We start from the raw sequence: 13,935 nt of genomic DNA, 5'->3' as shown, positions 1-13,935 counted from the left end.
GGCAGCGGGCAGCGGAGGTGGACGGGGGACACAGCGGGCAGCAGTGGCGGATCTTGCCACGGTGCGGTGCCCTCCGGATGGCGCCAGCGCCCTCCGGATGGCGCCAGCGCCCTCCGGAAGGCGGCGCCCCGGGCAAAAGTCCTGCTTGCCCGTGGCAAGATCCGCTACTGAGAATTGTGGTGCTCTGTGTTACCTGTACTCTATTTCTGTTATTTATTTACTGTAATGCTATGTTTTGTCTCCCTATACTGTCCTTTGTACGGCGCTGTGAAACACATGTGGCGCCTTATAAATAAAATGTAATAATAATCGCATTCCTCATACTTATAAAGGGAAATGTGATGTGGCCAAATTTACAACAAAAAAAAATAAATGAAAAAATACTGCAGTGTGCCGTGTGATAATCTCGCCAGCTCAGGCTGGTTCACAGGGCAGCACTGCGATGTTCACCCTTTTGCCCAGCTTTCTCTGTCCCTGGCAGAGAGAGCTGAGCGGAGACCCGGCAGAGTAATCAGCTATGTGTGTCCGATGGAAACACAAGATGATCACAGTGTGAAAAAAAAAGTAAAAAAACCCCAAAAACCATACTCACCTGCCCAGGGAGCCGGTGTCTGCTGCTCCGCTGAGCGCTGCCAGGCGCCGGGTCCCCCATGTGCTGCAATGTGACCCCGATGCAGTAAAGTGACGCTGAAAAGCGGCAGCGCACTTTACAGCATTGGGGCTCACCGCAGCACACAGGATCCGGCAGCCCAGCAGAATCAGCGCAGACCGGTTCCCTGGACTAGTAAGTATATTGATATTCTGGGGGGGGGGGGGGGGTCCGCGGTGCGCAGGAGTAAAAGCGGGGGGGGGGGGGGCGACGGGCAGCGGTAGCGGCGATGTCGACGCAAGCGCAGCAGGACATCAGGGTATTTTTAACGAAAAATACCCCGATGATGCTGCGAAGAGGCATCACAGGGATAGAGCTTGACGCAAGCTCTGTCCCTGCATGCGATAATTGATACATCACTGCGATGTAATCAATTATCGCAGTGCGAGTTTGGGCGATTTTATAACCTGTCAACCGCATCCTGGATGCGGATGGTGATAAATAGGCCCCTCAGTCCTCAGTCACCTGTCTTCTTTTCAGTGCCCCTATAATTGTTGGGAGAAGGCACTTTTTGGGCATAACATCGCTAACCGAGTGTTAATAATATATAGAGAAGTGCCAGGAAAACATTCTGCCTGCACACAGCCCTTAACGCAGAGTGCGGAGCTTTCATACATGTCCAGACATTTCCATTTATTTGAGTGTATGTTAAAATTCACAGGCGGAAAATGCATCTAAACCTGAGATATCTTCCACGTGGTTTTGTGAGTTCAGCAAACTGCTGTTTTTTATAGATAGAACCCAGGGGCGAGTTGCATGATCTCGGTGACTTGTGGACATGTGTATAACAATCTCTACCACGTTCTAGAAAGCAGACGCTAAGAAGCCAAGTAAGCTGAAGAGCATTTGTTACTTTGTATCATGACTACTCATTAATGCCAGAGCCAGCTGTCAGCGTTCCTACATTCTGCGGGGCCTAGAGCATAGAGTTATAAGGCAGGTGTTCTAACACCCACCTGGCCAAGAAAGGCTGATACTGATCTATAATCTACCTTCTGTAGGTTAATATTTAGTTCAGCCATAGTGAAGACGCTCTATTGGCTAAAGCTTATCCAGCAACCTAATGGTGGGTACACACTGATAGATATATCTGCAGATCAATTGATCTGCATATATATATATATATATAATATATATATATATATATATATATGTATATACACGAATCGGGCAGTGTGCCATGCATACACACTGCCCAAGCCGTCGGGGACTGACGTCATGAACTGGGCGGGCGTATATACATGCCCGCCCAGTTTAGCTGTCAATCACCACCGGCTGCAGCAGCTTCTGTACGGGCGGTCGGCTGGTCGCCCATACACACACAGCGATGCGCCAATATATCGGTAGATATATTGGCCGTCGGCTGTGCTGCAGGGCCGACGCGATATGTCTGTGTACGATGGAGTTCACAGACATATCGCCCGTACACACTGGCCGACGGACCCGCGATATATCGGCCGTTCAATAGAGCAGCCGATATATCGTCCAGTGTGTACGGACCTTAAGGCCCAGATTTATCAAGCCTTGGAGAGTGAAAAATTGCACGATGAAAAGTACCAACCAACCAGCTCCTAACTGACATATTACAGGCTGTGTTTGAAAAATGATAGTTAGAAGCTGATTGGTTGGTACTTTATCACAGTGCAGTTTATCATTCTCCAAGGCTTGATAAATCTGGAACCTAAGTCATCTACAAATACAGAGAAAATAAAATTGGAGATGGCAGTTTGTATTGCGGACCAGAGGCCACGAGTCCCGTTCTAACCATTTCCTGTCAGACACACTGGTTGTATTATACGGGTGTGTATCGGGATGCCAGCCACAGAATGGCAGGAGGGGGGAGTGGGGTGCAAGCGTAGCAAGCCACTTGCACGCTCGGTGGCCACGGGTTCTATTCCCACTCTATGGGACACCCACAGGTGGGAATAGTCCCTGCTGGTCGATATGAGGAACCGTCGGTATTGTGAGGGGGCGGGATGTAGGGGGAGGTAATGTGGCCGGTGGTCTCCTGGCGGTAACATACCTACATTCCGTATTATACAGTGCTGTCATTTAAATATGTTTGCATGGTCTCAGCACAGAGTTGGATTGCCCACATGTGCACAGGGGAAATCCTTGGTGGTCCCCTCTGCCTGAATGCCCCCCCACCCACTTCTCTAGGGGTCAGTACCTTGGTGGAGCAGGTACATGGTTGAACTTGGTTGCTTAGTTTGTTTCCATATATATAAGATTAGCCCTCCTGCTAATCAAAGTGGGTGGTCCTGGCACACTCCTTTTACCTCCATTATAATGGGGCCCTGTTCTTTGCATGTCCTCTTTAATGGTTGGCTAAATCCCTCTGTGGTGGCTGGCCACCCCCCTTATGCTTGGCCCCTGCCATTGCAATACCTGGCAGGGGCAAATGCAGGATTTTCATGGGGGGGGGGGGGGGGGGGGGTTCCACACACAGCATATACACACACATAGCATACACATACACAGCATATGCACGCAAGCACACACATAGCATACACACACACAAAGCATATACACACAAACATACAAAGCATACACACACAGCATACACACACATATACACAGAAACACACAAAAAGCATATAAAAGTAACATGTGTGATCTGCCTTCTGCCACTTACCTCATACACATCTCCTGATCTGACCACTTCTCACCTCCCCTGCCCAGTGTTTATTTCTGTGGCGATAATCAGGTTTACGCAGTACCGACACCTTTTTTTGGAAGTGATTCTTCTTTCTTAAAACTAGTTCCTGAGACAGGGGGAAAAAACTGTGAAATAATTTCTGAAAAGAAAAGTAGTTGGGTTCCAGCACTTTTCTCCATGGTAAACAAAGCACTGTCACTATCCGGTTCTAGGCTCTAGCACTGGATGAGGTTGCAGCCGGTAATGTTCCCTATAAACCATGTACAGAACTAGCCAGGGACGTGCGGTGAGGTAAATTGCTCAAGAGGCACTGATTAAAACCAGAGCGAGATTTAGATGTCTATTTATCACCACCCGCATCTGATTATGCGGATGACAGGCGATAAACGAAACCAAACTCGCACTGCGATAACTGATTACATCACATGAATGTATCAATTATGGCATGCAGGGACAGAGATTGCGGGCAAGCTCTGTCCCTGCGATGGCTCTCTGCAGCATCATATGGGTATTTTTTCGTAAAAAATACCCTGACGTCCTGCTGCGCGTGCTCCACCAGCCGTCGCTACCGCCGCCGCCAGATTCCCCCCATCACTACTACCCCCTTTCCTGCAAAAAGTACACGCACACCCCCACCCCCCTGGATTTTATGCTTACCAGTCCTAGGAGCCGGTGTCCACTATCAAGGAGGCTGCCGGGCGCCGGGTCCTTCTTCTGCTCTGGGGCCCCTGGTGCTGTAAAGTGAGCTGCTGTTTTGCAGGGTCACTTTACTGCACCAGGGTCACAGCGCAGCACAAGGAGGACCCGCAACCCGCACAGGACCACCGATCAACGGCTCCTGGGACAGGTAAGTATGTAGGTTTTTTATACTTTTATTTTTTACACTGTGTTCAGCTTGTATGCCAGGGGCAAAGAAAGCTGGGCAACAGGATGCATATCACCAGGGTAGGACTGGACTGCAGGGGAAACCCCCCGGTGGGCCCTACTGCTATGGGCCCACCTTCTCCTCTGGGGATCAAGTTCTAGAGTATTCACTTGAGTTATATATGTCTATCATGCATGCACTAGCAGTATTTACTATATATATTCATCAAGGGGCCCATGCACTCTTTAATGGCTAGCCAAAATCTCTGGGGTGGCTGACCACACCCCTAAACATGGGCACCAACTACTGCATTTCCCCGGTGGGCCCTTCATGACCCAGTCCGACACTGCATATCGCAGTGCTGACCTGTGATCTTGCCAGCCTGAGCTGGCGAAATTATCACAGGGCACACTGCGGTGATTTGTTACATGTTTTTTTTTATTTTTTTTTAGTAAATTTGGCCACGTCGCATTTCCCATTATAAGTATGAATTAAAGGGTTTGGAGCAGTTTTTCATGAAAACTGCTCCAAATGCCCTTTAATACATTGGAGTGATACTAAAATAATGTGAAAAGGGCGTGAAAACAGAAAACACTCTTTTTCACATTATTTTAGTAAAAATAATGTTAATCAATAGGCCCCTTACACACAATGGGGGGTAATTCCAAGTTGATCGCAGCAGGAATTTTTTTAGCAGTTGGGCAAAACCATGGGGGTCATTCCGAGTTGTTCGCTCGCAAGCTGCTTTTAGCAGCTTTGCACACGCTAGGCCGCCGCCTACTGGGAGTGAATTTTAGCTTATCAAAATTGCGAACGAAAGATTAGCTAAATTGCGAATAGACACTTCTTAGCAGTTTCTGAGTATCTCCACACTTACTCGGCATCTGCAATCAGTTCAGTGCTTGTCGTTCCTGGTTTGACATCACAAACACACCCAGCGTTCGCCCAGACACTCCTCCGTTTCTCCAGCCACTCCCGCGTTTTTCCCAGAAACGGTAGCGTTTTCTCGCACACACCCATAAAACGGCCTGTTTCCGCCCAGAAACACCCACTTCCTGTCAATCACATTACGATCACCAGAACGAAGAAAAAACCTCGTAATGCCGTGAGTAAAATACCTAACTGCTTAGCAAATTTACTTAGCGCAGTCGCACTGCGGACATTGCGCATGCGCATTAGCGACTAATCGCTCCGATGCGAGAAAAAAATAACGAGCGAACAACTCGGAATGACCCCCCATGTGCACTGCAGGGGAGGCAGATATAACATGTGCAGAGAGAGTTAGATTTAGGGGGGTTATTTTGTTTCTGTGCAGGGTAAATACTAGCTGCTTTATTTTTACACTGCAATTTAGATTGCATATTGAACTCACCCCACCCACATCTAGATCTCTCTGCACATGTTATATCTGCCCACCCTGCAGTGCACATGGTTTTGCCCAACAGCTAAAAAATTTCCTGCTGCGATCAACTCAGAATTACCCCCAATATATGAGCCAAAGAGTTCATGTGGGCCTTATGCACATGTGCAGAGGTATAAACTCCTTGAAATCTGGTGAGTTTTGATCAGAGAAGTATGGAAAAGAAAGATAGGCACTGCCTCACCTGCCATAGACATTATACTTCAGAGTTTTAACTATAAAAATGATTAGAATAATACAAAGAAGTTATTTCTAACATATTCTGTGTATTTTTCATATACTTTATATAATCAAAACTCTGGGGCAATCGTTAGTATGACAGGAAAGGCTCTGCCCCACCTGCCTCACCCCACCTGAAGCCAACTATACCATATTGTTGAATAGAAAGATAAAGCAGAACAATACTGGAAGTTCTACTGGAAGATGGGGAAGAGCAGAAGTGCAAAGGCATCGCACAGCCAGCCCCTGCCAGGGGGAATGGGAAAGGAAGCGTTGGAAATACATGTGTACTGGCTTGAGGATGTATCAGAGTTTCTGTACACACCAGCAGATGCCTTACACCAGGCCTGGCCAACCTGTGGCTCTCCAGCTGTTGTAAAACTACAAGTCCCATCATGCTTTGCCACAGTTCTGCTATTACGGAAGGCTCAAACTGTGGCAGGGCATGCTGGGATGTGTAGTTTCACAACATCTGGAGAGCCACAGGTTGGCCAGGCCTGCCTTACACCTATGAACAGCCCAGTACTCAGTACCGTAACTAGGCATTTTAGCGCTGTATGCAAGAAACGACATTGGCGCCCCCCCATGCAAGATAGGGGCAGTGCGCGGCGTAGGTGCGCAGAAAATATATAAGGGCGTGGCTTCATGGGGAAGGGGCGTGGCCACAAAATAATACCAATCCATACTACGGTGCACAGTAGTCTCCATTATTCAAATTACGCTGCACAGTAGCGCTACTACACCAGGTAGAGCCCCTTTTACACATTACAGCAGACAGTCCCCCTTTTTACACATTACGGCAGACAGCGTACCCTTTTTACACATTACGGCAGACAGCGTCCCCCTTTTACACATTACAGCAGACAGTCCCCCTTTTTACACATTACGGCAGACAGCGTACCCTTTTTACACATTACAGTAGACAGCGTCCCCTTTTTACAATTACGACAGGCACAGTCCCCCTTTTTACACATAACGGCAGCCAGTCCCTCTTTTTACACATTGCGGCAGGCAAAGTTCCCCTTTTTACACATAACGGCAGCCAGTCCCCCTTTTTACACATTGCGGCAGGCACAGTCCCCCCTTTTACACATAACGGAAGCCAGTCCCCCTTTTTACACATTGCGGCAGACAGCGTCCCCCTTTTTACACATAACGGCAGCCAGTACCCCATTTTGCACATTGCGGCAATCAAAGTCCCCCTTTTTACACATAAAGGCAGCCAGTCCCCCTTTTTACACATAAAGGCAGGCACAGTCCCCCCTTTTACACATAACGGAAGCCAGTCCCCCTTTTTACACATTGCGGCAGACAGCGTCCCCCTTTTTACACATAACGGCAGACAGTACCCCTTTTTGCACATTGCGGCAGGCAAAGTCCCCCTTTTTACACATAAAGGCAGACAAGATAGAGAGAGAGAGAGAGAGAGATACTTACCATCTCTCCCGCTAGCAGTCAGGCTCCTCGTGCTGGCAGCTCCGGAGGCAGGGGAGAAGGAGGAGGAGGGAGGGGGACTGGAGCCGCAGCAGCGCTATTTCATTGGTAATAAGCGCCGCTGCAGCAGTCCCCTCTCCTTCTGTATTGGCTGCCCGGCGCTGCTGTGGATGCTGGGATGAAGGAACTGCATCCCAGCATCCACAGCAGCGCCGAGCAGTCAATACGGAAGGAGAGGGGACAGCTGCAGCGGCGCTTACTACCAATTACATTGTGCTGCTGCGGCTCCAGTCCCACTAACTCCTTCTCCGCTGCCCGGCGCTGCTCTCTCCTCCACAGCGTGGCGGCGGCGCATGGCGCACACAGCAGAGGCGGCATGTAATTAATCAATTTGACTCATTGCATGCCGCTGACCGTTGCGCCCTTAGGGCAACTGCGCTGTGTGCCAGGCACACCTGGCACACAGTTACGGCCCTGCCAGTACTTAACCAGTGGAGGGGTTTTATTGAAGCTACAGCAAGTATATTCACCCTTACAGACAATAGTAGATGGAGCAGGGGCAGGGCTGCCAAGAGAAATCTTGGGCCCCGGTACAACAACTCCCTGGGCCCCCTGCCCCCACTACTCTTTAGGGGGCGTGTCTAGCACATCAGAAGCACCCACTCACAGGAGCACGGCATGACACCCAGCCAGTACTTTTCAGGGGGCATGGACCAATCAAAAGAGGCGTGGACCTAGGCCTCCACTGGGCCCTTCTGACAGACCTGGGCCCAGGTAAATTGTACCCCCCCCCCCCCCACCTCTCGGCACCACTGAGCAGGGGGGTCATACAGCTCACGAGCCCTTGAGTGTATCTGGGTACCGGGTAGCGGTGCAGGATTCTTAAACAGCATCTAAAACAGCAGGTCTCACTGGAGCTGAGTGGAGGATCACTGTGGCGCTCTCACACATTCCCAAGATGGCTTTGCACATGCCCAGTAGTAGCTTAAGCAGCCATCTTGTTAGAGGGAATGAAGCCTCCCTGGAGGAGCAGCACCATACTGTAGATTCTGTTCAGTAGTGCACTCCACTTTCAACGGAGGGGGAGGGGTTTAATGGGCGGTATCAGGGAAAGACAGGTGGGTTCTAAGAAAATTAGTAAATGGTAGCAAAAGCAATTAGAATAATATCATAGAACATACAAAATGAATAAAAATGCAGATATGCAGACAAATTAATGCATTATTAATGGTTTTATGTATGAATGCGCCTAGTGCTTTTAAGCATCTCGGACATGCAAGCATCAATATGAGGTGAGATTAAACTACTCAGCCAAACGGCACAGACTGAAGATTTATGCCTTGGTTAAATCTGCTTGTCTGCGTGTTTACCCCTTCTCTCAGGAATACTGTAATTGCTGTGAAGCCACAAAAGCCTCTCTGATCACTCGTCTTTCAAGGCTCCACCGAACGATTGGAAAAAAACTTTAAGAAGTAGGTTACAGAGCAACCTATTGATGACCTGTAAAAAAGCATCTCTGTTTCATTTGGAATTTCCATAACCTGAACGTGCAAATCACATGGAAACTCGGCAAGAAAAGGGCACCCCCTGTCTAACTGCGGGACATTTTCTCTACAGCGCGTTTTCCTGCTGTTTGATTTGGTCCAAGACAAGGCCAAAGTTCACTCCGGTTTCCAACACTTTCAGGAGAAAATGTCCTCGCTGCATAGTTAGACAGTGAAATCTGTGTGTGAGACACTGAGATATGTTTCTAAAGAAAATACCATCTTTAATGTCACTTCTGAATATACAAAATATAGTCAAAATGAATGAAAATAGTGCAAAACGCCAGCCTATAACTGTATTTATTAAATGCACTTATTTGGGGCGCAAAGACCGTGGGAATGGTAAGCACAAAGTGCCAGCACCCTGATCTGCCAATTAGGTGCAGTCAAGTGCCCAACATGCTGTAGCCACGCCCACTTCTGTCCCTGGCAGGTCAGCATCTGTGTATGGGGCCCTGAAAGCTTTAATGTGACCATACCCCCTCTTCTGCCCTGGATTTGAGGGGGCGCAGAGATGGGCGGAGCTCCCCGGACCCATCTTTAGCTGGTGATTGTGACCAGGCTCTGGGCTTGTGGCGCTGGACTAATTAGCAGGGTGCCGGGATCACCGGAAGAACAGTGGGTGAGGGGCCTGCCACTACCACTGCCCCAAAGAGGAGCAAGGAGAAGATCCAGGTAAGTGGGGGTGGGGGGAAGGGGTAACGCAAACACAGGCTGCTGTTGCAGAGATATGGGGGGGGGGGGGGGACACAGGCTGTTGCAGTGTTACGGTAGGGGGGCAGGGACATTGACTACTTTAGAGTCACCAGGCACAGGCTGCTACATAGACTCTGGGGGGAGGTAGTGGAATTACTGCCTTGCCCGGTTGACAGAAACCCGGCTGTGATGCTTTTGTACCTGAAGAGTAGCTCCCTACCAGCGCAGCTCCTGCGCGCTGGCAGGGAGATACCCATCGCCCCCCGCACGGTCCGAGCACGCCTGCAGTGCCCGGACTGCGCCCCCAAAATGGCGGCCCAACACCGCCGGCACGCCCCCTCCCGCCCAGCGGACGCCTCTGCCTGTCAATTAGGCAGAGGGGATCGCTGGGCAGAGTTGCGCCGCATGTGCAGTTCAGACCTGATCGCCCGCTGTGCAAATTAGGCCCTAAGTCTCTGTGTTTTTAGTGACTCTCAAATAACATACCCATAGGACGGTCCATCTCCATGCGTTTGAGTAGCCACCTCCCTGGCATCATCCAGCCACCTCCAAGGACCGTCCAATACATTTTCATTACACTTCTGCATGCTTGTGTCTGAAAATTCCACTGCAAATCCATAGGAACACAATTAGGACGCTTGCGTGGAGTGACTAAGACGCACGTGCAGTAACAAAAATCAAACCACTTAGCTGCGTCCGACATCGACATAGTACCGGAATCCGAATAAGCCCCAGGTTGTGTTCCTGCAAAAATTGTATCATCACATTACAAAATAACAATGGCATTATAACTGTGTTTTGAAATATACATGTTTGTAAATAACCATTAACTTAAATGATTTATTTTTTTATCCAGTCATGGGTAAGGAAGTTGGGACAGCTTAGGCCCATTCATTAATGTCAACATTTACTGAACATTTGTGTAATTCTGAGAAATTCATGCAAATTTTCTCACCGCAGAGGAACTATTTTACCTGCTTTATCTCTCCAGATAAGACAGCCAGGGTGGCTTGCACAAAATCAGCAAATGTATTTAATGTGGAACTAGATCCAAAATGAAACAAGGATTTCAAAATACAGTTGAAACCATGATGTGTCTCTTAAAGCAACAGTAACACCCAAATGTAAATAGTTACAACTGTAGCCAATGTGCCATATATTATTACTAATAAAGGGACCTGACATATGCCGGGCCACCTCAGTCTATCCCCTGCCCCCCTCCCACACTTTACCCCCCTGCCCTGACTGGCCTTCAGTTTGCCGGCTGTCGGGGTCCCGTCGCACAGTATACTGGTGCCGGAATCCCGACAGCCGGCACACCGACACTGTTTCTCCCTCTTGGGGGTCCACGACCCCCCTGTAGAAAGAATAGATAGCGTGGAGCGCGTAGCGTCACGCGCCACCGTGCCCGAAGCGTGGCAAGCACAGTGAGCCCGCAAGGGGCTCATTTGCGCTCGCCATGTCGTCGGTATGCCGGCGGTCGGGATTCCGGCGCCGGTATGCTGTGCGCCGGGACCCCGACCGCCGGCATACCATACTACACCCGACTGACCCGATCCCCTCACTTTCCGCTCCTACACCCAGGGCCGTTTCTAAACAATTTGTGCGAACAGTAAAATAATGCACCCCCTCACCCATAGACATTCTAAAATAGGGCGTGGCCTCACTAAAATGGACGTGGCCTTGCTAAATGGGCATGGCCTTGCAGGAAAAGGCTACCTTACACCAAACTTTTTGACCCTTCACCCCCAGACCTCGGCCAACACAGAATGAAATAAAATTCCACCATATTATACCCAAAACAGTAATGCCCCTTGCACCATATTATGCCCCACACAGTAATGCCCCCTGCACCATATTATGCCCCACACAGTAATGCCCCTTGCACCATATTATGCCCCACACAGTAATGCCTCTTGCACCATATTACTGGACAATTCAGGGAGAGCAGGAGATTGTTACTATTTCAGGGAGTCTCCTGCAGATTGAGGGAGGGTAGGCAACTCTGCCCTGGCTGCAGGCTTGGACTGGCCCACAGGGGTACAGGGGAAACCACCGGTGGGCCCCACTGCCTGGGGGCCCACCTCCTGCTCTAAGGATCAGGTTCCAGACTGTGTACTTGAATTATACATTATACATGTTACCTTATACTGGACTATAGTGTATTTTCTAGAGTGCATTATCATTCATCCAGCAGCTGAATTTACTGTATATATTTATGAAAGGACCCAGACGTTGCACTCTTAAATTGTTGGTCAAACCAATGAGGTGGCAGGCCACACCCCCTCTGCAAACTGGCCATACCTCTAAACATGGGCTCCTACCACTGCATTTTCTTGGTGGGCCCTACATGCCCCAGTCCGACACTGCCTGGCTGCACCCCCTATCTGCTGGCAGTGTCGGACTGGGGCATGAAGGGCCCACCGGGGGAATACTTAGGGGTGTGGCCAGCTTACAAAGGGGGTATAGCCAACCTCCACAGAGGCTTGAAATACACAATAGTCCAGTGCAGTGTAATGCAACATACAGTAGCGGATCTTGCCACGGGCAAGCAGTACTTTTGCCCGGGGCGCCGCCTTCCGGAGGGCGCCGCACCATGGCAAGATCCGCCACTGTGCCCCCCGCAGTGCCCGCCGCTGGTCCCCCGCTTTGAAGGGAACCAGACGCTAAGCGTCTAGTTTCCCTTCATGGAGAGGACTGTGCTGTGCGGTGCGCGATGACGTCATCGCGCACCGCACAGCATAGTGGCACAGACACTAGGGGTCATAATTGACCTCTAGTGTCTATGCTGTGCTATGGGAGAGACGTAATGACGTCTCTCCCATAGATCCGAGGACAGACACAACCATCCGAGGACAGGAGAAGAGCGGCGCCGGCGGAGGAGGAGGTCTGGAATCAGGAGCGGGGATTGTAAGTATACTTGTATTTTTTTTTTTTTCCAGCTGCGCTACAGGGGGCACAAATGGGGGCGTAACTGACCACGCCCCCATATGAAGCCACACCCCTATTTTTGCCCGGGGCGCCACAAGGGCAAGATCCGGCCCTGGCAACATATCTACCTTGTATAATACAAGTGCACAGTCTGGAACCTGATCCCTAGAGGAAGGAGTGGGCCCTCAGGCAGTGGGGCCCACCGGTGGTTTCCCCTGGACCCCTGTGGGCCAGTCCGACCCTGTCTGCTGGTCTGTCCCGTTCCACTGCACCTTCTCTCAGCCATGAAACCTCTCCCACCACTCAGTCCAGCTCCCATACTTACCCCTTCCACATCAGCCAACCAGATCCTCCTTATGACCTGTCTCCCTAGCAGTGGGAGCCATTGAGACGCGCTGCCTTGCTCCTGCTTCACATGTATGTTAGAGACAGGACAGTCCTTAGAGAATTATTACCTAGATTATTATTATGCTTTTTCATACAACAAAAGTTATAATAGACTGTATAGCTTCTTTATGCAGGACCCTCTCTCCTTTGTCTTTTGTACATTGGGGGTCATTCCGAGTTGTTCGCTCGTTATTTTTTTGTCGCAACGGAGCGAATAGTCGCTAATGCGACTGCGCCAAGTAAATTTGCTATGCAGTTTAGGAATTTTACTCACGGCATTACGAGGTTTTCTCTTCGTTCTGGTGATCGTAATGTGATTGACAGGAAGTGGGTGTTTCTGGGCGGAAACTGGCCGTTTTATGGGTGTGTGCGAAAAAACGCTACCGTTTCTGGGAAAAACGCGGGAGTGGCTGGAGAAACGGAGGAGTGTCTGGGCGAACGCTGGGTGTGTTTGTGACATCAAACCAGGAACGACAAGCACTGAACTGATCGCAGATGCCGAGTAAGTCTGGAGCTACTCAGAAACTGCTAAGAAATGTCTATTCGCAATTCTGCTAATCTTTCGTTCGCAATTTTGCTAAGCTAAGATTCACTCCCAGTAGGCGGTGGCTTAGCGTGTGCAAAGCTGCTAAAAGCAGCTTGCGAGCGAACAACTCGGAATGACCCCCATTATTATGCTAAATGCTCACTTTATGTATTTATGTGAATTTATATATTGCCTGTACTTATATTTCTTCTTGACTGTTTTATCACCCTGTAAGGCAGTTCAGAACTCTTGAGGCGCCTTATAAATAAAGGATAATAATACTACTATAACTGTAGTAATAATAATTACAAAAAATGAAGATACAATTGTGCATTTCTCCAAAACGACCTTGGCATGAGATAACCAATACAACCGGTCCCACTAATGCTGCCTGTGATCCAGCCACCCACTCATACGCCATGCAGCCATTTTACACACTCTGTTGGCACGGTTTGACTCTCAAGCCGTAAGTAAGAATTGCAGTATGAGTGTGTCCAGACTTACAGAGCGACTGCCAGGCCCAGATGATTTTGCAGATAAATATTCACACATGTTCAGTATAACAAATAATAATAATAATAACAAGCTCTTTTATATTGTTCTAA

At 49.3% G+C, this 13,935-nt stretch overlaps 1 protein-coding gene across 1 annotated transcript in view; it reads right to left on the bottom strand.

Annotated features, from left to right (window-relative positions):
- The window catches only part of LOC134969904 (uncharacterized), a 145,452-nt gene that overhangs the window by 64,600 nt on the left and 66,917 nt on the right, over positions 1–13,935 (bottom strand). The window contains exon 2 of the mRNA XM_063946079.1: positions 9,973–10,230. Coding sequence (XP_063802149.1) covers positions 9,973–10,230 — 258 coding nt within the window. The remainder of the gene's footprint in view (positions 1–9,972; positions 10,231–13,935) is intronic.

The sequence above is a fragment of the Pseudophryne corroboree genome, chromosome 11 (assembly GCF_028390025.1).
Source record: "Pseudophryne corroboree isolate aPseCor3 chromosome 11, aPseCor3.hap2, whole genome shotgun sequence".
Taxonomy (NCBI): Eukaryota; Metazoa; Chordata; class Amphibia; order Anura; family Myobatrachidae; genus Pseudophryne; species Pseudophryne corroboree.
Note: the sequence above shows the minus strand (reverse complement) of the source record. Positions and strands in the feature narration are given on the sequence as shown.